Below are 20,126 nucleotides of genomic sequence, written 5' to 3' on the forward strand. Positions count from 1 at the left end.
AGGCATAGCGTAAGTGCTATGGAAGTATCTGCTAAATAAATCATAGTCTGTTCCTTCTGCCCTTCGAGGCCTTTCAAGGGAAAAGTTAGAAGGTAACAGTTTCAAAGCGGGGCAAGCAGTTTCCAGACACTAATTTCTAAATGAATAGATCTCTAGAATCCCAGTTAAGAGGTATTTGCTGCTTAGTGGACTGAGAGGCAGGAAAGCGTTGATGATGGTGGAATCTTTGGCAGGTGCCTGGGCGATGTGCTGAGCTGTTTGGGGGGCACGGCCCACTTCCTCGGGCTGCTTCCACTCTTGCGGGGAGCCTGACACTGAGGGCTGGTGGCTTTTCTGGCGGGCCAGGGGGAGGAGGAGGAAGGAGCTCCCGGGATCCCCTCGCCCCCTCCCCCACCTGCCCGGTGAGTAATGACATTCACGGAGCGGGGAGGGAGGGAGGAGAGGGGCAGGCTCGGCGAGGCCATGTGATGCTGGGCGAGAGAGAGCCGCCGCGCCGGAGCCTCCTTCTTTCCTGCCTCTGATTCCGGGCTGTCATGGCGACCCCCAACAACCTGACCCCCACCAACTGCAGCTGGTGGCCCATCTCCGCGCTGGAGAGCGATGTGGCCAAGCCGGCCGAGGCCCCCGACGCGCCCGAGGCGGCCAGCCCCGCCCATTGGCCCAGGGAGAGCCTGGTTCTGTACCACTGGACCCAGTCCTTCAGCTCGCAGAAGGTAGAGCCGGGCCGGGAGCCGCTTGCGCTGATGGCCGGGAGGCTTGGGGAGGGGAGCACCAGGGCTTGAGGGGTCTGAGCGCGGCGAGAGACTGGAGTGGGGAACCTGGGGTTTGGGGGTCCCGGAGGTCGGGGGACCAGGGGTTCCTTCCAGGGCTGCTCACCTGGAAGGCGACCAGCCCTGCCTGGGCCCCAGGAGCACAGTTCTCAATTTAGGAGCATCCTTTCTGCCTCTTTTCTTCCCAGAAATAGCCGGTCTGTTGGGGTGCGGGGTGAGAGGAGCTGAGAAAAGAGACAAAGGCAAGGGGAAGGGAATGGGCACTGCTGGGAAGGCGGCCTGGTGGGGTGGGAGTGCTGCTGCTGCGGGGAGGGAGAAGAAGCGCTTCCTGAGGTCCAGCCCCGGAAGCCCCCCTCAGTCCCTCCCTGCACGCTGCCTGCCATCCCGGATACTGCAGCTCCCCCCACCCTCAACACACACAGGTCACAGCTCCTCTGCCCCTCGGTCCCGGCTGCGGGCCTTCCTCTGGCTGGGGTTTGGAAGGTCTGTCCCCAGTCGTCGCCCGCCCCTAATTCCGTGTCTTGAGCTGAGAAGGAAGGAGTTAAGCCATCCCCTCACTCACACCAGCTTGGCTCAGCCCCTGAGCCATTTTAGGGGCTGGGGCCACTCTGTGCCTTTAAGAGCAAAACAGAGACCTGTTTTGCTCTTAAAGGCACAGAGTAGCCCCTAAAATGCTTCTAGAACTAGAAGAGCTGAGGGGTCGTTGGAAATCCAGTCTTATGCTGGAGTCTCAGGGTTCCCGCTTCCTGGGGGTGAGGCTGTGAACTGCACCCCTCAAACAGGGGCGCCTCTAGGGGCGCAATCTCCCACTGGCCAGTGCCTGGGACACGGATTCAGTACCATGGCCAGGGCCCAGAGACGGGTCCTGCTGGGGCCTAAGCAGCACCGCTGCCTGACCCTCTGACTCCTCTTCTTCCTGGAAGATCCTTTTGTTCCATTCGCTCATTTTCCAGATGGAAAAACAGATTCTATGAAGAGAAAGGGCCTTGGAACCCAAAGACCTGGGTTCGAGTCTTGGTCTAGGCTCATTTCATCATCTGGAAAGCGGGATAATGAAAATAACAACAGCTACTTCCAATCCCAACCCCTTCTCAGCGTTGCTGATAGGGTTGTTGAAGAAGGGGTATAACTTAGGAACTCAGTGTTACAGACTGGCACTACTCAAACTTGAGCGTGCATTAGAATCCCTGGATGATACTGGTTAAAATCCAGGCTGCTGGATTCTACCCTAAGGGTTCTGATCCAGTGGGTCTGGGATGGGGTCCAAGATGCTGCTTTTCCAACAAGCGACCAGGTGATGCTTTTGAAGGTGGCCCACCAATCATATTGCCCACTGACTCGCTGTGGAGCTGTGGGTAGGTTACTTTACCTCTCCAAAGCCTCAGCTTTATAATCTGTAAGATAGGGTGAATGCAGCAACTTCCTTGGAGGGCTATTGTGAGAATGAAATGTGATATGATGCACAAAGAGTACTGACGGCAGTGTTGGGTGAGGGGTCAAGGCTCTGTTAATAATGCGTGCTATGATTTTTTTTTCTTTTTTTTTGAGACAGAGTCTTGCTCTGTCGCCCAGGCTGGAGTATAGTGGCACTATCTTGGCTCACTGCAACCTCTGCCTCCCGGGTTCAAGCAGTTCTCCTGCCTCAGCCTCTCAAGTAGCTGGGACTACAGGTGCACGCCACCACACTGGCTATTTTTTAAATATTTTTGGTAGAGACAGGGTTTCACTATGTTGGCCAGGCTGGTCTCAAACTCCTGATCTCAAGTGATCCACCCACCTCAGCCTCCCAAAGTGCTGGGATTACAGGTGTGAGCCACCACCCACGGCTGTTATGATGGTATTAAAATACTAGGGAAAGGAGGGGCCAGAGTTAATCCGGGTCATACTGGAATCATCCACAAATTCTGCACAAGCTTACAGAGTACCTACTGCATCCCAGGCCTCATGCAAGAAGCCTGGGGAAGGGGGCTTTGGAGATGAAGCAGACTGCCCTTCAGATTCTAGAACCTCCTCCCACCTAGAACCTCAGGAAGCAGGCTCCAGTGGCTGGGACCAGACAGGGGGCAGGGAGGTGCCACCTCCCATAACCATATCATGAGGGACCCTCCTGTTCTTTATGACATGAAATATTTCCTATGTGGCCTGAGCTCAGGGCTGAGGTGGCCTCATTGTCAGAGATGAGACTATCTGCTGCAGCCCCACTTTTGACCAAGCCTCTGGCCAAGGTAACCTGGGCATCCTTCTGTCTCCTATGCCAGGGTCTTTCCCCTAACCAGGGGCCCATGGTGGATTCTAGAAACAGTGTAGCCTGGCAGAAAGGGCATGGGCTCCACAGTCATATAGTCCTGGGTTCAATTCTCATCTTGGCTACTTACTGGCTGAGTGACCTTGGACAAGCCACTTTACCTCTCTGTGCCTCAATGTCCTCATCTGGAAATGGGGATTTTACATTCCTAACTCCTGGACTCTTTAGAAGACATAGGCATATGTTAACTGCCTGGCATGTAGTAAGAGCTTAGCAGGTGAGTTTCCTTCCCTCTCGCCAATCCTGAAGGGCCTTAATTGTATAGAGGGCAGTCCCCATTGTCAAGCCTCTAAATAGCCTGGGTCTTTAACGGCATGTGAACTATTAATGAAGAAAAATAGCCCACCTCTAGGAGTGATGGTGGTTTCATTGGGCATTTGGAGATCATTCCAGACCCAGAGGGCAGCAGGACAGTGTGTGGGTCCAGGGCCCAGACTCTATGACCAGACTGCCCAGGCTTCCATCTCAGCTCTACCACTGGCCAGCTGGGTAATCCCGTGCTAGGTGCTTAACCTCTCATGCCTCAGTTGTCCACACCTGTAAATTGAGAACATTGGTGCCTCCCCAACAGGATCATTGTAAGGATTCAGCAAATGTATCCAAGTCAATCACCTATAATAGCACCTGGCACATAGAAAGTGCTCTGTTAAGTACTGGGTGCTGTTATAAAGGGATGGATTTTGGAATCAACCAGACATGCGATCAAACCCCAACTTTGCCATTCCCAGCTATGTGACTTTGTGCATGTGTCTTCTTTACCTCTCTAAGGCAACTTTCTCATATATTTGGGGGAGAGGGCTGGGAAGACTGAGTGATATCATGCATGTTCCCACACTTAGCACAACACCTTAAACAATTGCCTGCTAATAGTGAGCTTTCAAGCACTGTCATAGGTCATGGTTTGGGGCCACAGGGTTTGGAGGAGGGTGTAAATGCATAGAGTTAATTGTAGGTTGCTTCTGAGGCTGTCCCTGCCCCCAACCTCCTTCTCCTTTGTGGGGAGGAGTGAGGCCAGGAGGGACAAAAATGCAGGGAGTCAGGAGACCAAGGTTCTAGTGCTGGCAGTCCCACTAACTGGCTGTGTGACCTGACCCTCACTGGTCCTCAGTTTTCCCAACAGGGAAATGAACTAGAAGTTTGATACAACCTGCCTCCCTCCTCCTTCCCCAGGCAGGAAGAATTGCCTAGCCCCTCAGTGCCTCCTGCCTCTGGAGAATCCATCTGTCCTCCACCCGCCACTTTTCAGAAGCCAGGATTGCTACTTCCTAACTGTGTGACTGGGCAAGTTACTTACAATCTCTGTGCCTGATTTCTTTTCTTAAAAGTGAGGGTACTGGAAGGTACTAGGACCTATCTCATTGGAATTCATAGGGATTAACATCTAATGCATGTAAAGCTCTAAAAGAGTGCCTGGCACAGAGGTGATGCTAATAACTGGCTGCTGTTACTGCTGTTATTTCCACCAGAGTGAGTCTCTAAGGGTCATCCCTGGCTCCTTGCAGCAAGCCTGGCTCATGGTTCCCTTACTGCCTCCTCTCAGTGTCTGCCCTGTCTTAGATGTACCTCTGGAGAGCCCCCCGCCCAGCCTTCAGTTCCCAGGGACAAGAGACCCAAGTCTGGGGCCTGCCAGAGGCCGGTTCTGACACCCAGGCATGGCAGGAGACATGCGAGGGGTGAAGGATGAGCTCTCTCCCACCCTGCCCTTGCCTTTCAAACTCTTAGGCCTGGCCCCCCAACTTGTCCATGCTGCACTTGCCTGTGTACTGCCTCCCCCACCTAAGAGGAGACCCACAGATGAGAGCTGATGGGGGCAGCAACAAGATACATCTCCCCACTTCTCTGCTCAGAAGCCTGCAGCAGCTCCTAGGTCCCTCCAGGAAAACGCCAGATTCCTCACAATGGCCTCAGGCCATTGCATCTCTCCTGCCCTGCCTGGGTGTCAGAACTGGCCTCTGGCAGGCCCCAGACTTGGGTCTTAACTCAAGCAAGGTTAGGTTAGCAGGGTCCTAACCTTGCTTGAATCAAGACCCAAGTTTCGGGGGAGCCTATGGGCCCTTCTCAGAATAATGTTTTTAATTGAATAAAATAAAATCATAGGATTTTTAGGTTAGAACAAAAGCCAATCGTATTGAAGTACGGCATTATATAATAATATTATTTATGTTTCTGTATTAACCCCTTATATAACATGGCCTGGTGGCTGGTCCCATAACAACTGTCATGTTGGAATCGTGATGAGTGTGCATGATATTTTGAGGCAACTGTAACAACTGCGAAGTGATGAAAATATCTGATTCCTTGTGGTGACAATATTGCAGGCGCTGCTAAACGTTACCCTGCTTTATCGCCTACATTCATAATTGAAGAAAATGCTGTCAGTTTGAGATTACTGAAAATAAACATGTCATTTTCCCATCCTAGTTCAAGGCGTCCTTGAATTCATTCATGGACCCCTTGGCCTGGGAGTGTGGATTAAAAGATCCTGTGGAGAAGCTGGCCAGGCGTGGTGGCTCACATCCATAATCCCAGCACTTTGGGAGGCCAAGGTGGGTGGATCACCTGAAGTCAGGAGTTCACCTGGCCAACAGGTGAAACCCCGTCTCTATTAAAAATACAGGCCAGGCATGGTGACTCATGCCTGTAATCCCAGCACTTTGGGAGGCTGAGGCGGGCGGAACACCTGAGGTCTGGAGTTCGAGACTAGCCTGACCAACATGGTGAAACTCCATCTTTACTAAAAATACAAAAATTAGTTGGGCGTGATGGCGTGCACCTGTACTCCCAGATACTTCAGAGGCTGAGGCAAGAGAATCGCTTGAACTTGGGAGGCGGAGGTTGCAGTGAGCTGAGATTATGCCACTGCACTCTAGCCTGGGCAACAAGAGCGAAAGTCCAGCTCAAAAAAACCCAAAAACTAAAAACGAAAAACAAAAATTAACCAGACATGGTGGTGCATGCCTGTAGTCCCAGCTACTTGGGAAGCTAAGGTAGGAAAATCACTTGAACCTGGGAGGTGGAGGTTGCACCGAGCCAAGATTGCACCACTGAACTCCAGTTTGGGCAACACAGTGAGACCCTGTATCCAAAAAAAAAAAAAAAAAAAAAAAAATACTGTGCACAACCCTTTCTGCTCCTACCCTCCTTGTCTACTCCTGACCGCCCTGCTCCAGACACGCTGGCTTCCTTTCTGTCTTTTGAGTATATCCAACATGCTTAGAGCCTTAGCACTGGCTGTTCCCTCTGCCTGAAGCTCTCTTTTCCAGGTCCCTGTGTGGACCACTCCCTCACTTCTTTCAAGCCTTTGCTCAAATGCCACCTTCTCGAGAGGCCTGTCCTAATAGTCCACCTTATTTAAAATTGCCACCTGTCTCCCTGACACCCTGGTGCCCCGATTCCCCATCCCTGCTCTATTTTCTCTTTTTTGGGGAGCACTCACCATCTTTTGACAAACCAAATTGCTTATCATCTGCCTGCCCTCACTAACATGTCAGCTCCCTGAGGTCAGGGATCTTTGTTTTGTTCACTGCTGAGTTTCTAACAAGACCTGGTACATAGTAGGCACTCAGTAAAAAGTGGTGAAAAGTGATGGATTTGCAAGCTGTGAGGTGTTATGTTCAAAAGTCATTTGACTCTGTAAACCTAAAGCTGCTCTAAAAATAAAGCCTATTAATTAAAAAATAATAATAATGTGAAATAAACTGAGCTCAGAGATGCTGAATGTCTTTTACAAAGTCACACCACAACTAAATGACTAATCCGAGGCACCAACCCAGGCCGTCACATAAACAAGGACCTGGGTGAGGAGTGGCAGTGCCTGATCCACGACAGTGAGGCACCAGTGGGTGGTTTTTAGGTACCCGCAGGGAAGCTCGTTCACCCAGAGATAGTTGATGTCTGATCACACTAAGTGATGACCACACAGGTCTGGCCCAGCCTCCAGGGGGCACAGATGGCTGACAGCCTTGGTAGCTGCATGCCCTTCCCTTAGGTTTGGCTTCCTCTCTGGGTCCCCCTCCCCCACAGGGTGACACATGGCTCTGGCCTGTAGCTCAGCTAAAGGTGAAAGTCTCCTTGGCTGCCTGCCAGGGTGACCCCAAAGCAGCTCCAAGCAGGATTATCATGCCTCTAAAGATAGTCCCCTCCCCAAATAGCAGCCCTATCTGACACCTTCACGGCGGACCCAGGGCAGGGCACAGGAGTGGCCTCTGGAGGCAGATGCCCTGCAAAGGTGGAAAGCCAAGTGTCTGGCCCTACCAAGGGTAAAGGCCTGGTTCGGGCTCTGTTTCCCCTGAGTCAGAGGTCCCAGCTTGGCCTGAAGGATGGAGGGCCAGGTAAAGACAAGAGAAGGGGGCTGTCTGCTCCAGCCAAACTCCAGTCTCCACTACTCTGGGCTTCTCCAGGTCACAGGCCACCCATGAGCTCAAGTATACACATGCATACATTCTCCCACTCACGCACACTCACACTGACACATGCACGCACACAAGGCACACACTCACATGTGCACACATGCACAGTCTCACATCTACACTCACAGGCCTTGAATACTCACACTTACTCATACATTCATCCATGCACACCCACACTCACGCACACAGACATGCACACATATTTGCTCACTCATACACACGCACTCACACACTCAGACCCAAACAGATGCCGCCCCCAGGCTGCTCACTCTCTGAGACAGTCTTTCCCCCTCTCTCAGACAGAACCAGCAGCTCCCTCCCACTGCCGAAGAGGGCGGCAGAGCCAGCCCTGTCTCCTGCCTCCTGCATGGTTGTGAATGTAGTAGTGTCACTTGCAGCAGGGCTGCGGGGCACTCCGTGAACACTGAATCCAGCCCCCTTGTTTTGCTGATCTGAAAAAGGAGGCTCAGAAAGGGGCAGCGATAGCTCTAAGGTCACACAGCATTGCTATGGCAGATCCAAGATGAGGACTTGAATCCCTGTGTCCTAGCCCAGGGCCTCTACCTGCACCATGCGCTCCAGCTATAGGATCTGCTCTTGGCTAATGGAGCAAATAAGTCTGTGAATGGATGTTGAGTGTTTCAAGGTAAGCTACCTTTCCCTTCCCACAATCTACCAAACAGGAGGAGATGCTTCTGCTCACTGTGAGGGTGGGACATGAAGTACTCTATGACACCCCAGAGTGTGTACGTGGTGTGTGTGTAATAAGTGATGTTAGAACTCATGTATTAACCTTCTATGCTGGGGCTCTGTCCACAACACCCCATTTCAACCTCATGCTTGCATTCCTCACTTCACAGAAGCTAGAAATCAGAGAGCGCAAGTGACTTACTCAAGGTCACACAGCAAATAAGCAGTAGAGCTAGGCTTCCAAGTCAAGGTTTGTCTGCCTCCAAAACCTGCCCTCATGCCAGCAGCTAAGACACATTACCCCTACTGTGTTCCAGGCACCATTCCACAGGGACTAATGCACTTAATCCTCACAATGGGCCTCCGAGGCAATTGCTATAGGGCTCCCATTGGACAGGAGGGGAAACTGAAGCACAAAGAAGTAAAGCTGGCCGGGCGTGGTGGCTCACACCTTCAACCCCATATTTTGGGAGGCCAAGGTGGGTGGATGACTTGAGATCAGGAGTTCAAGACCAGCCTGGCCAATATGATGAAACCCAATCTTTACTAAAAATACAAAAATTAGCCGGGTATGGTAGCTTGTGCCTGTAATTCCAGCTACTCGGGAGGCTGAGGCAGGAGAATCACTTGAACTCGGGAGGCGGAGGTTGTGGTAAACCGAGATCACGCCATTGCACTCCAGCCTGAGCAACAAGATCAAAACTCTGTCTCCAAAAAAAAAAAAATTAGCTGGGCGTGGTGGCAGGAGCCTGTAGTCCCAACTACTCGGGAGACTGAGCTAGGAGAATTGCTTGAGCCCAGGAGGTGGAAGTTGCAGGGAGCCGAGATCGCACCACTGCACTCCAGCCTGGTCCATAGAGCAAGACTGTCTCAAAAAAAAAAAAAAAGTTTCTGTGAATTTCCTGGCCACACCCATTCCTAGGGGCCAGGCTGAGCATTCAACTGTGATAACGATGACCACAAAGTGAGTGCCAACTATTAGTCCCACACACTGGGTTGGTACTGTTAATACTCCCATTTTTAAAATAAGGAAACTGAGGCTCAGAAAGGACTTTGTCCACACTCACACAGCCAGGAATCCTATTCCGGGTATGTCCAGCTGTCAAATCCAGCCTCTCAGCTACCAGGCAGCACTGCCCCTTGTCCCCCGAGCAGAACTGTGTTCCTCCCTCCACCAGGCACACACCCCCGGGAGATATCCCCCCAAACCCAGGTGCCCAAGAATGGGCTGAAAGCAACAGTGTCCCCTCCTGTGTGTGACTTCTGACCTCCCTCCCTGCACACCCCCACCCCACCTGGGCAAAGTGTCCCCTGTGTCCGCCCGCCTTCCCCGCTCTGACCCTGGCGCCTGCAGGTGCGGCTGGTGATTGCCGAGAAGGGCCTGGTGTGTGAGGAGCGGGACGTGAGCCTGCCGCAGAGCGAGCACAAGGAGCCCTGGTTCATGCGGCTCAACCTGGGCGAGGAGGTGCCCGTCATCATCCACCGCGACAACATCATCAGCGACTACGACCAGATCATTGACTACGTGGAGCGCACCTTCACAGGAGGTACAGCTGCCTCCTCACCTGGGACCCACTCCACACCACAGATCCTCAGGGGCCCACACAGGCTGACAGGGTCCCAGAACTTTGGAAAGTCTGGGAAATTCACTGGGGCTATGGGCAAGGCCCAGTCTCCCCAAAAACGAGCCACAGAGCCACGGGCAGGGTTCAGATCCCCCCAAGACCCCCAGAGCCATGGGCATGCTACTGATCCATAAGGACCCCAGAGACCTCCCCCTCCCCTGGTACTGTAAGAGCACAGCCCAGACAGCCCCGGAGGAGTGGTGGGGCTACAGCCCCTTCTCCAGAGCTATGCAGTCACAGGCACGGCCCCTTCAGCATAGTGGCCCCAGAACTCCCTCTAGGTCCCCACAGACAGAGTCCAGATCCCCCAGGGGGATCCAGAACAAGGGCAGGGCCCAGCTCCCTCTGGAACATAGATTCCCTAGGAACCTAGAGACATGGTCCCAGACACCCCAGAACCCTGAGACAGGGGAGGGCCCAGATATCCCAGGACCCCACAGACCGGGAGAGCCCAGATACCCCAGCACCCCATGGATAGGGGAGGACCTAGATACTCCAGAACCCTGAGACAGGGGAGGGCCCAGACACCCCAGAACCCTGAGACAGGGGAGGGCCAGATACCCCAGAACCCTGCAGACGGGGGAGGGCCCAGCATTCCAGAACCCCGCAGAGCCCTCCGTCCTCTCCCCACTTAGGCACTTTTCAGGCTCAGGAGCTCACTGCCCATCGCAGAGACTCAGCCATTGGGAGGGCATCAGGGCCCAGGTGTGCACTGTTTTAAAAGAATGTGAATTGATTGCTAACGTTTAAAAGTCAAGGGGACCCAAGTGTTGCACACCTAGGTTGCAGCTTCTCTTGAATCCCACAACACTGGGCCTAGACCCCCACCTGGCAGCAAGTCTGGAGCTGAGAGGAGCTACCCCTTAAGAACAACTTGGCAGAGCCCAGTGAGGAGAGGTGGCTGGGCCACCACTAGGATCCCCTGTTAGGCAGCAGCCGAGCCCGAGCATGGGTGGGCCCGGGGCCTCTCGACAGAGACATCCTGGGGCTCAGGGATGCTGGGGGCAGGTGGCCGGGGCAGGGACCTGTGGCTGCCCTGCCCATCCCCTGGCGGTGCCCACAGAGCACGTGGTGGCCCTGATGCCCGAGGTGGGCAGCCCGCAGCACGCGCGGGTGCTGCAGTACCGGGAGCTGCTGGACGCACTGCCCATGGACGCCTACACGCACGGCTGCATCCTGCACCCGGAGCTCACCACCGACTCCATGATCCCCAAGTATGCCACAGCCGAGATCCGCAGTGAGTGCCGGGGCGAGACAGCCCCTTTGCTTTCTCCCTTCACTGCCCCTCCTTTTTCCAAAGGAAGCCCTCCCTCTCCTCGGCCTCCCTCCGTCCTCCCCTTCTTCCTTTCTCTTGTATTACCCATTTGTCCTCTTGCACTCTCCATTTGTCCCTGCCTTTCTCTGAGTTCTTTGTGTTGGTTCCTGACTCTGCTGGTCTTTCTCTCTCTCTCTTGCTGTCTCTCTCTGCCTCTTGCTTGCGGCCCCGTCACCCCCGCCTTCCCAGCCTTCCATCTCATTCACCTAGTTTCTAACAGAATATGTCTCTCTCCCTCTCTGCCAGTCTCTCTCCCATCCTCCTCCCCTGCCGCCTACTCTTGCCCTGCCCTCCCATACAGAGACTACAGGGCTGTCTGTCCCCACAAGGTTTGTTCTCCCCACATGAGTTTCAGCCTTAGACAGTCAGGGCTGTGGTTGGTGGCCAAGGACACCGAATGAACTCAGGGCTAGGATTAGCAAGGAAGGCTGCCCAGATGTGGCAAGGCCCCCGGGGGGTCTCAGATCGAAGGTCTGACACCCGGTGAATGGGTGTTGGATTAAATCAGATAATCCCTCAGCAGCTGTTTACAGACCACAGTCTAGGCTTTGAATAATCACCATGGGGTCCTAGAGCCAAAAGACACCTAAAGATTCTTAGTAGATAATAGGTGCTCGGTAAATGGTCCTGTCCTTCCCCTCAAAGGAACGTGGCTAACGTTCAAAGGCAGGGTTGCGGGAGGTGTCAGTTGCAGAACAGCCTGTCCCTTGAGAACCATTGCCACTGAACAAGGCTTAGAATTTTTTCTTTCTTTTTCTTTATTTTGGTGAGACAGAGTCTCTGTCTGTCATCCAGGCTGGAGTGCAGTGGTGCAGTCTTGACTCACTGCAACCGCCTCCTCCCAGTCTCAAGTGATTCTCTGAGCCTCCCAAGTCGCTGGGACCACAGGCACATGCTACCATGCCTAGCTAATTTTTGGTATTTTTGGTAAAGATGGGGTTTTGCCATATTGCCCAGGCTGATCTTGAACTTCTGACCTCAGGTGATCTGCCCGCCTCAGTCTCCCAAAGTGCTGGGATGAGCCACTGTGTGTGACCAAGAGTCAGGATTTATCTACACATCCAGCTCCCAGCAACAGCCCCCTCAACAACATTTAAGAGACCCTGGGCAGGGGACTGGGAACAAACAGGAATAGACACAGCTTCTGCCATCCCAGGGTCAAGTTCCATGGAGGGAAAGACAAGTCACCAGGCAATGGCAGTGCAGGACTAAGTGAATTTACACAAGCTCTCAGGAGGGCAGCCTGGCACTCTATGTCAAACATAACATAGCCCCCATCTTGGCGATTGCCCAGCAGTTACACTTGAACATGTGCACCAAGAAGTATGTGCAAAGGTAGTCACTGCAGCATAGTTGGCAAGAGCAAGAATATCGCTGGAAATAACCCAGCTGTCATGAATTGGGAACCGGGTAAATAAATTATGGGTACTTCCATACAATGGAATACTGTGCAGATGTTTTAAAAAATTAATAGGTGTATGGAATGCTTCCTAAGATCGATTAGTGAGTGGAAAAAAAGGGAAGGTCAAAAAAAAAAAAAATCTAGTGTGCTATCATTAGTACTCAGAAGGGGGTTAAATGGACACACAGATGCTTGCACTGCAAGGAGTATTTCTGGAAGGATACACAGAAGCTGCCAATAGTTTTTGTCTTTGGGGAATAGAACTAAGAGACTGCAGCTGGAGAGGGCAGAGATTTACTTTTATAGTATCTTCTTCAACATTCTTTGAATTTTAACAATATACATGTATAACCTGTTCAAAAATGAATTCATTTAAAAATGTTTACTCTGGTGCCAAACAGTGTTATGAGCAGGAGATCAGGGAGGTTGTGGACATACACGTGCCCACCCCAGCCTCTGGGGCCACGGAAAGCTTCCAAAATGCAGCAACAACCAAGGATGTGTAGCAGGTAGAAGGGAAGGAAGAGGGAGAATTATTTCACGTTCTGGAGTAAGACAGGGTGTGGTGTGTTTGGGGAGCCAGGGGAAGTTCAGTGTGGTGCAAGTGTAGCCCAAGGTGGGGTGGAAATGGTCGTGGTGTGTGTCTGGGGAGGAGGTCTGGCAGAATTTGGATTTTATCCAAAGAGCAGCGGAGAGACAGTGATGGGAAGTGACATGGTCAAATCTGCACTTTAGGAAGATCACTCCTCTGACGGAAGAGTGAACGGGGCAGGCCCTGGCTGTTGGTAGGTGGAGGCCTGACTGAGGCCCGGAGGCAGTCCCCAAGTGCTTCTGGGGGCTAGGAGTACTCCCTCAATCTTGCCCTGAGCCATTTGAAGGTGCCTAGAAGGCAGAGGGAGTCCAGAGAAGACCCAGCCCTCTCCCTCCCCACCCCGACCCCCATCTTTCTCTGAGGAGGCAGAGAGGATCTCAGGGTTCCAGCCCAGCTGGGGGACGAGGGGAGGGAGGTCCCAAAGTACAGAAGGAGTAGAAGCCAGCCTGCAGTGACCCCCTAATCAGCTTCAGGTCTTCTCTTGGGCTGGCCTGCCCTCCTGGAGTCTAAAGCCAGCCACATGGGCAGCACTGGGTGGCAGGCAAGAAAGAAGATGCTGTCCTTGACCTTCACATTCATAAAACATCAATGAGCCTTAATATAGCCCTGGACCTGAACGAGCTGGGAGTGTGTTTACCGGGATTTGTGCCAGGATAGGAGATGGGCGGTGGGTGGTGAAATCTCAGAGGACAGAAGCTAAATAACCTAAGTCACTCACTCATTCATTCATTCACTCATTCACTCATTCATTCATTCACTCATTCATTCAATACTCACTGAGCTCCTGCTCTGTGCCAGGTCTGTGCTGGGTTTTAAGGGAACAAAGATGAATCTGACATAGCCACTGCTCTCCAGAAGCTCAAGTGTTAGAGGGAGACATACATATTCAGCGATAACTACATTAACACCAAAATCTCCATGTACAGCAAGCAAATGCACAAATCCAGGAGGGCTCTTTTCATATAGACAGCAAGATTAACGGAGTTGTGAATGGCAGCTCTGATTAGTGTGTTTGCATTCCCTGGCAGAAATCTGTAAGGTATAAACTGGGAAGCAAAGGCATTGAGTGGGCAGACCTCCTAGAGGATCAGGAAGGGCTTCATGGAGGAGGTGATCTTCAGCTGGATCTAGAAGGAGGCTTTCAGGAAAGGAGGATAAGGCTATTTTGGGAAGAAGCAGTAGTATGAGAAGCCTGGAGGTGTGGAGTGGTCTGGCACATTCAGGGAACAGCAAGCATGTCAAGTGGCTGAAATTTACATCTTAGGACAGGGACAGTTGAGGAAACTCAATGAAAAATGGAGCAGGTGAGAGGGAGAGGAAGTGGATCCTGCAGGCTCTTCAAAGGCAAGTTGAGGAAATAGGATGTTATCTGAGGGCAGTGAGGAGTCAGGGATGGATTTTAAACAGGGAGTGGCATGGTCAAGTGTGTGAAGAAGGTATCTCTGGCAGGGGTGGGGAGAAGGGCTTGTAAGGGAGAGAGGGGAGGTGGCACAGGGTGGGTTAAATCACCCAGGTAAAACATGAATAGGGTCTAAACTAAGATAGTCAGAGGGTTAAACAGAGGACGTTAAACGTGAGAAAATATGAGCAAGATGGAGGAGGAAGAATCAACAGGACCTGGGACTGACTTGATGTGGGGTGAGGTGGTGGGAGGGGCTGACAGCGAATCCCAGGCATCTGGCTGGGCTTTGTGTGGGGGAGGGGATGCTGCAATTCGGGAAGAATGCAGGGGAGAAGCAGGGAGGCAGGGAAGATGACCAGGTCTAGGGTCGGGTCCATCGATTTCTGGCATCTCCTACTCGTCCTTGAGCATACAGCCTCCTCCTCTGTGAGACCTCTCAGCCCCTTGTGCCCCAGGCAGGCAGCTCCCGGGTCCCTCTGCCTTGTGCCCATTCTTCTCTACAGATTAATCTTGCTGTGCCATAGAGATTTTTTATTTTTATGTTTAAAAAATGTGTATTTTATAATATTGCTGATGTGTATTATTTATTTATTTCAGTATTTTTTTTAGAGTCAGGGTCTCATTCTGTTGCCCAGGCTGGAGTGCAGTGGTACAGTCATAGCTCACTGCAGCCTCGACCTCCCAGGCTCAAGCGATCCCCTACCTCAGCCTCCTGAGTAGCTGGGACTACAGTGTGCACCATCACGCCTGGCTAACTTTTTTTTTTTTTAAAAAAAGATGGGGTCTTGCTATGTTTCCCAAGCTGGTCTTGAACTCCTGGGCTCAAGTGATCCTCCCACCTCAGCCTCCCAAAGTGTTAGGATTACAGGAGTGAGGCACTGTGCCTGGCCGAGATTTCTTTATGTGTCTGTCTCTTTCACCAGCCTGAGCTCAGGGCAGGATGGGATCGCATCCATCACTACGGCACAGCCTGCAGTGCTCCCTAAGTGTTGGCTGCTGACAGTATTACCTCTCTGACCAATGTTTGGATAGGACCTACTTCAACTCGTGCAAGGGAAGTGATGGGGGAGGAAGCCAGGTATCAGAGGAATGGGACCTTTCCTATTCTCTCCCCAGGACATTTAGCCAATGCCACCACGGACCTCATGAAACTGGACCATGAAGGGGAGACCCAGCTCTCTGAGCCCTACCTTTCCAAACAGAAAAAGCTCATGGTGAGTGCCCCTAGGCCTGCTGAGTCCCTTCCCTACCATCTCTTCCATGGAAATGAACAACAGGAGAAGCTAAGTAGAAGATCAGCAGTTCTAAGTAGAAGATCACCTGATGATGTGAAATGGAAAAACCCCTGGCTTGCTTTTCCAATCCTGTCGCCTGCCATTTACTAGCTGTTTGACCTTGGGTAAGCAACTGCTGCCCTCAGTCCTCACTTTCCTCATGTCTTAGGGTGTGTCTTTAAAAGCAGAGCATTGGCCAGGCATGGTGGCTCATGCCTGTAATCCCAGCACTTTGGGAGGCTGAGGCGGGCAGATCACTTGTCAGGAATTCAAGATCAGCCTGGCCAACATGGCAAAACCCCATCTCTACTAAAAATACAAAAATTAGCCAGCCATCATGGTGGGCACCTGTAGTCCCAGCTACTAGGGAGGCTGAGGCAGGAGAATTGCTTGAACCTGGTTGGCGGAGGTTGCAATGAGCTGAGATCGGGCCACTACACTCCAGCCTGGACAACAGAGTGAGATTGTCTCAAAAAGTAGTAGTAATAATAAATAAATAAATAAATAAATAAATAAATAAATAAAATGCAGGGCACCAAATAGGGGTTCTTGGGAAAGGAGGAATTGAAGGAGTGCTCTGAGGGGGACCCCAGAGGGATGGGAGGGATAAGGAAGAAGAAGCTGCAAAGCCTCATTTGATTCCACAGGAAGCTCTGGAGCAGAAATGGCACCACAAGAGTGGTCAACATTAAGGCAATGAGCCAGCCTTTTATCCCCTCATATCAGTGGGACATTAGCTACAGATTGTTGGAGGGAGGGGTGCAGGCAGTAACCTCTCAAGCATTTGTGGGTAATGCAGCTCCTTATTGGCTGAGAGAAGGCGCAGCTGTGAGCCACTAGAAGGCAGCCCGCCAGCATCTGGGTGTATGAATATACCAGGGATCTAGGCAGGACAGCCAAGCTCGCAAGACTGTTGTAGGCACCGGATGAGGGTGCTTCATAACAGGAGGTGCATCCTATATACTTGGGGGGTATTTCGAGGTTTGCAGAGGAGGCTACAAGGCTCCTTCCATCCCTGGACATCCTGGCGCTATTGAGACCAACTCAGATTTTCTTGGCACTGTCCTGCCCACAGGCCAAGATCTTGGAGCATGATGATGTGAGCTACCTGAAGAAGATCCTTGGGGAGCTGGCCATGGTGCTGGATCAGATCGAGGCCGAGCTGGAGAAGAGGAAGCTGGAGAACGAGGGTGGGTGTCAACCCTGGGGGTGGGGGGTGGGGGGTGGGAAGGGGGCTGCAGCCCACCAGCCTACTCTGCCCCTGCCCAATCTCAGCCTCTTTTTTCCCCAAAGGTCTCAGAGGACCTCCCAGGTGGTTAGAAGCGTGGGCTATGGCTGGGCGCTGTGGCTCACGTCTGTAATCACTTTGGGAGGCTGAGGCCGGTGAATCACGAGGTCAGAAGTTCAAGACCAGCCTGACCAAGACGGTGAAACCCCATCTCTACTAAAAATACAAAAATTAGCTGGGCATGGTGGCAGGCGCCTGTAATCCCAGCTACACAGGAGGCTGAAGCAGGAGAATTACTTGAACCTGGGTGGCAAAGGTTGCAGTGAGCCGAGATCATGCCACTGCACTCCAACCTGGGTGATAGAGTGAGACTCCATCTCAAAAAAAAAAAAAAGATGAAACAGTCTATGGAGTCAGATTAAGGTTCAAGACATAACTTGGTCACTTCCTAGCTAAGTAACAGTGGTCAGATTCTCCCCTCTTTGAACTTGAGTTTCCCATCTGTAATAGTAAGACTTACCTCAAGGAACTGTTGAGACATTGTGTGAAATAATACATGTACAGTGCTTCGATTAGGGCTTAGCACATAGTAGGTGTTTAGTAAAGGGAAGTGAAGATGATGATGAGAGTGATAATGGCCACTACCCACCACATCATCCCACTTGCCCTGCCCAAGAATGCATTATGGCTCCTTCATGCTCTGGCGAGATACCCACCCAGACTCTCCTTGACCTTGCCTCTTCCTGCTCCCAGCTGGGCATCTGGACTTTGACATGCCAACTTCATTCCAACTCCACACTTTTGCTCCCACAGCCCCTCCCTGGAGTACCCTTCCTTCAGCACTTCACTCCATGTTGCCTGTTACACACCATCTTTGACACAGCCCTTCTTCAGATCTCATTCTGAGCCTTCCCATCTTGCTCTGTTTAAGACCTGTGAGTCTTGTCTTCTGAATAATTCAAATTTATGGAGCATTTGCAACAGCTTCCTGTATATACATGGCTATGTGTGTGGGAAGGCTGTAAAGCCCAGGGTCTAAACAGACAGGGTCTAAGAACATCGTGAATTGGAGTTCCAGCTTTGCTGCCTGAACTATGTAAGCCTGGACAAGTTGCTTTCCCTATTGGTGCCTCAGTTTCCTCACCTATAAGACGGGATATAATAATACAACTTGATCCTGTCTTGTTGGACTCCTATGAAAATTCAACATGCTGAGTACTGCCTGTCTCATTACGAGTTTAATAGATATGACAGCTAAAGGCACACACATTCTCCAGATAAGAAAACTGAGGCTCAGAGAGATAAAGTGAGTTGCCCAAGGTCAGGCAGCTCTTAGATGTCATTGTTAGGGCCAGAAATGGTTAATTCTCAGTGAGTCCAGTGCTGTTTCCAGCATCTCACATCTGACGCCACTAGCACAAGACACACATGGAGACCTTATGTCCCAAACAGGAACATCATCATGCATCCTGAAGCCAGCTGCCTAAATCCTTTCTGGAATCAAAGCCTAGTATGACTAAGTGAGTAAAAAATAATAATACACCTCAAAGAGGAACTTTTGGCTGGGCGCAATGGCTCACGCCTGTAATCCCAGCACTTTGGGAGGCTGAGGCGAGGGGATCACCTACAGTGAGGAGTTCGAGACCAGCCTGACCAACATGGAGAAATCCATCTCTACTAAAAATACAAAAATTATCCAGGTGTGGTGGCACATGCCTATAATCCCAGCTACTCAGGAGGCTGGGGCAGGAGAATCGTTTGAACCCAGGAGGCGGAGATTGTGGTAAGCCGAGATCATGTCTTTGCACTCCAGACTGAGCAATAAGAGCAAAACTCCATCTCAAAAAAAAAAAGCCCTGTTTCCAAATACACCCTCAAAAAAAAATTCTGAGATTCTAGTGCAGGGGTGTCCAATTTTTTGGCTTCCTTGGGCCACATTGGAAGAAGAATTGTCTTGGGCCACACATAAAATGTGTTAACACTGACAATAGCTGATGAGCTTAAAAAAATCACAAAAAAAATCTCAAAATGTTTTAAGAAAGTTTATGAATTTGTGTTGGGCCACATTCAAAGCCATCCTGGGCTGCATGTGGCCCACAGGCTGCAGGTTGGACAAGCTTGTTCTATGGCTTAGGGCTTCAACATGTGAATTTTGTAAGGGTCACAATGCAGCCCAGAAAAGTCTATATATTTAATAGACCTTACTGTGTGTCAGGCACTAAGTGTTTCACAGATTTCAACTCACTTAATCCCCATAACAACCCCAGGAGGTGGGTCATATTGGTGATCCTATGTAACAGATGAGGAAACTAAGGCACAGAAATACTCAATGACTTTCCTGACGTCACACAGATAGCAATGGTGGAGACTGGATTCAAACTTTGGCTCCTGGAATCTGAGTTCTTAAGCACTAGCTCTGGGCTCTTTCCTGTTCTATAAAAGGGTGATAGGCTGGAACGTGGTGGCTCACACCTGTAATCCCAGCACTTTAAGAGGTTGAGGTGGGTGGATCACTTGAGGTCAGGAGTTTGAGACCAGCCTGGCCAACATGGCAGAACCCCTTCTCTACTAAAAATTCAAAAAGATTAGCTGGGCGTGGCAGCGGGCACCTGTAATCTCAGTTATTCAGGAAGCTGAGGCAGGAAAATCACTCGAACCTGGGAGGCAGAGGTTGCAGTGAGCCGAGATTGTGCCTCAGTACTCCAATGTAGGCAGCAGAGCGAGATCCATCTCAAAGAAAAAGAAAAGCAGGATGAGGGAGTGTGAATGAGGGGAGAGCTGGAGCAGGTGAGGTGAGATCACAGGCCTCAGAGCCTACATTTACAAGTTTGGATTTTATACTAAGTACAGTGGGAAGCCCCTGGATGGCTTTGAGAAGCGGACTGTATCAGTTAGTTTCTGCTGCATAACAAACTATTCCAAATCTGAGTGACTTAAAAAGAAGGACCTTTTATTTGTTCATGATATGTATCTTGGCAGTGTGGGCTAAGCTCAGCTGGGACGGTTTGTCTCTCCCATGTGGGGAATGGCTGACCTCATTCCTGCATTTGGAGCCAGCAAATTTAAGACAGTAAATGTTGAGTACTTCGCACAGTGCCTGGCTCAAAGTGACAT

The 20,126-nt window shown here is 51.3% G+C and overlaps 1 protein-coding gene across 3 annotated transcripts in view; it reads left to right on the plus strand.

Annotated features, from left to right (window-relative positions):
• The first annotated feature begins 367 nt into the window (after window positions 1-367).
• GDAP1L1 (ganglioside induced differentiation associated protein 1 like 1) overlaps window positions 368-20,126 on the plus strand; it is a 30,773-nt gene continuing 11,014 nt past the window's right edge. For 2 of the 3 annotated variants that reach the window (XR_001828872.2, XM_017541164.2), the window contains exons 1-5: window positions 401-713; window positions 9,529-9,721; window positions 10,863-11,036; window positions 15,627-15,724; window positions 16,860-16,974. Coding sequence is in view for 2 of the 3 variants with exons in the window: in XM_017541164.2 (XP_017396653.1) it covers window positions 534-713; window positions 9,529-9,721; window positions 10,863-11,036; window positions 15,627-15,724; window positions 16,860-16,974 (760 nt within the window). In the remaining variant the exon portion in view is untranslated. Of the gene's footprint in view, window positions 714-9,528; window positions 9,722-10,862; window positions 11,037-15,626; window positions 15,725-16,859; window positions 16,975-20,126 lie in introns of all 3 variants that reach the window. The other variant, XM_017541165.2, reaches the window with a different exon arrangement.

The sequence above is a fragment of the Cebus imitator genome, unplaced genomic scaffold (genome assembly GCF_001604975.1).
Source record: "Cebus imitator isolate Cc_AM_T3 unplaced genomic scaffold, Cebus_imitator-1.0 Scaffold132, whole genome shotgun sequence".
NCBI lineage: Eukaryota > Metazoa > Chordata > Mammalia > Primates > Cebidae > Cebus > Cebus imitator.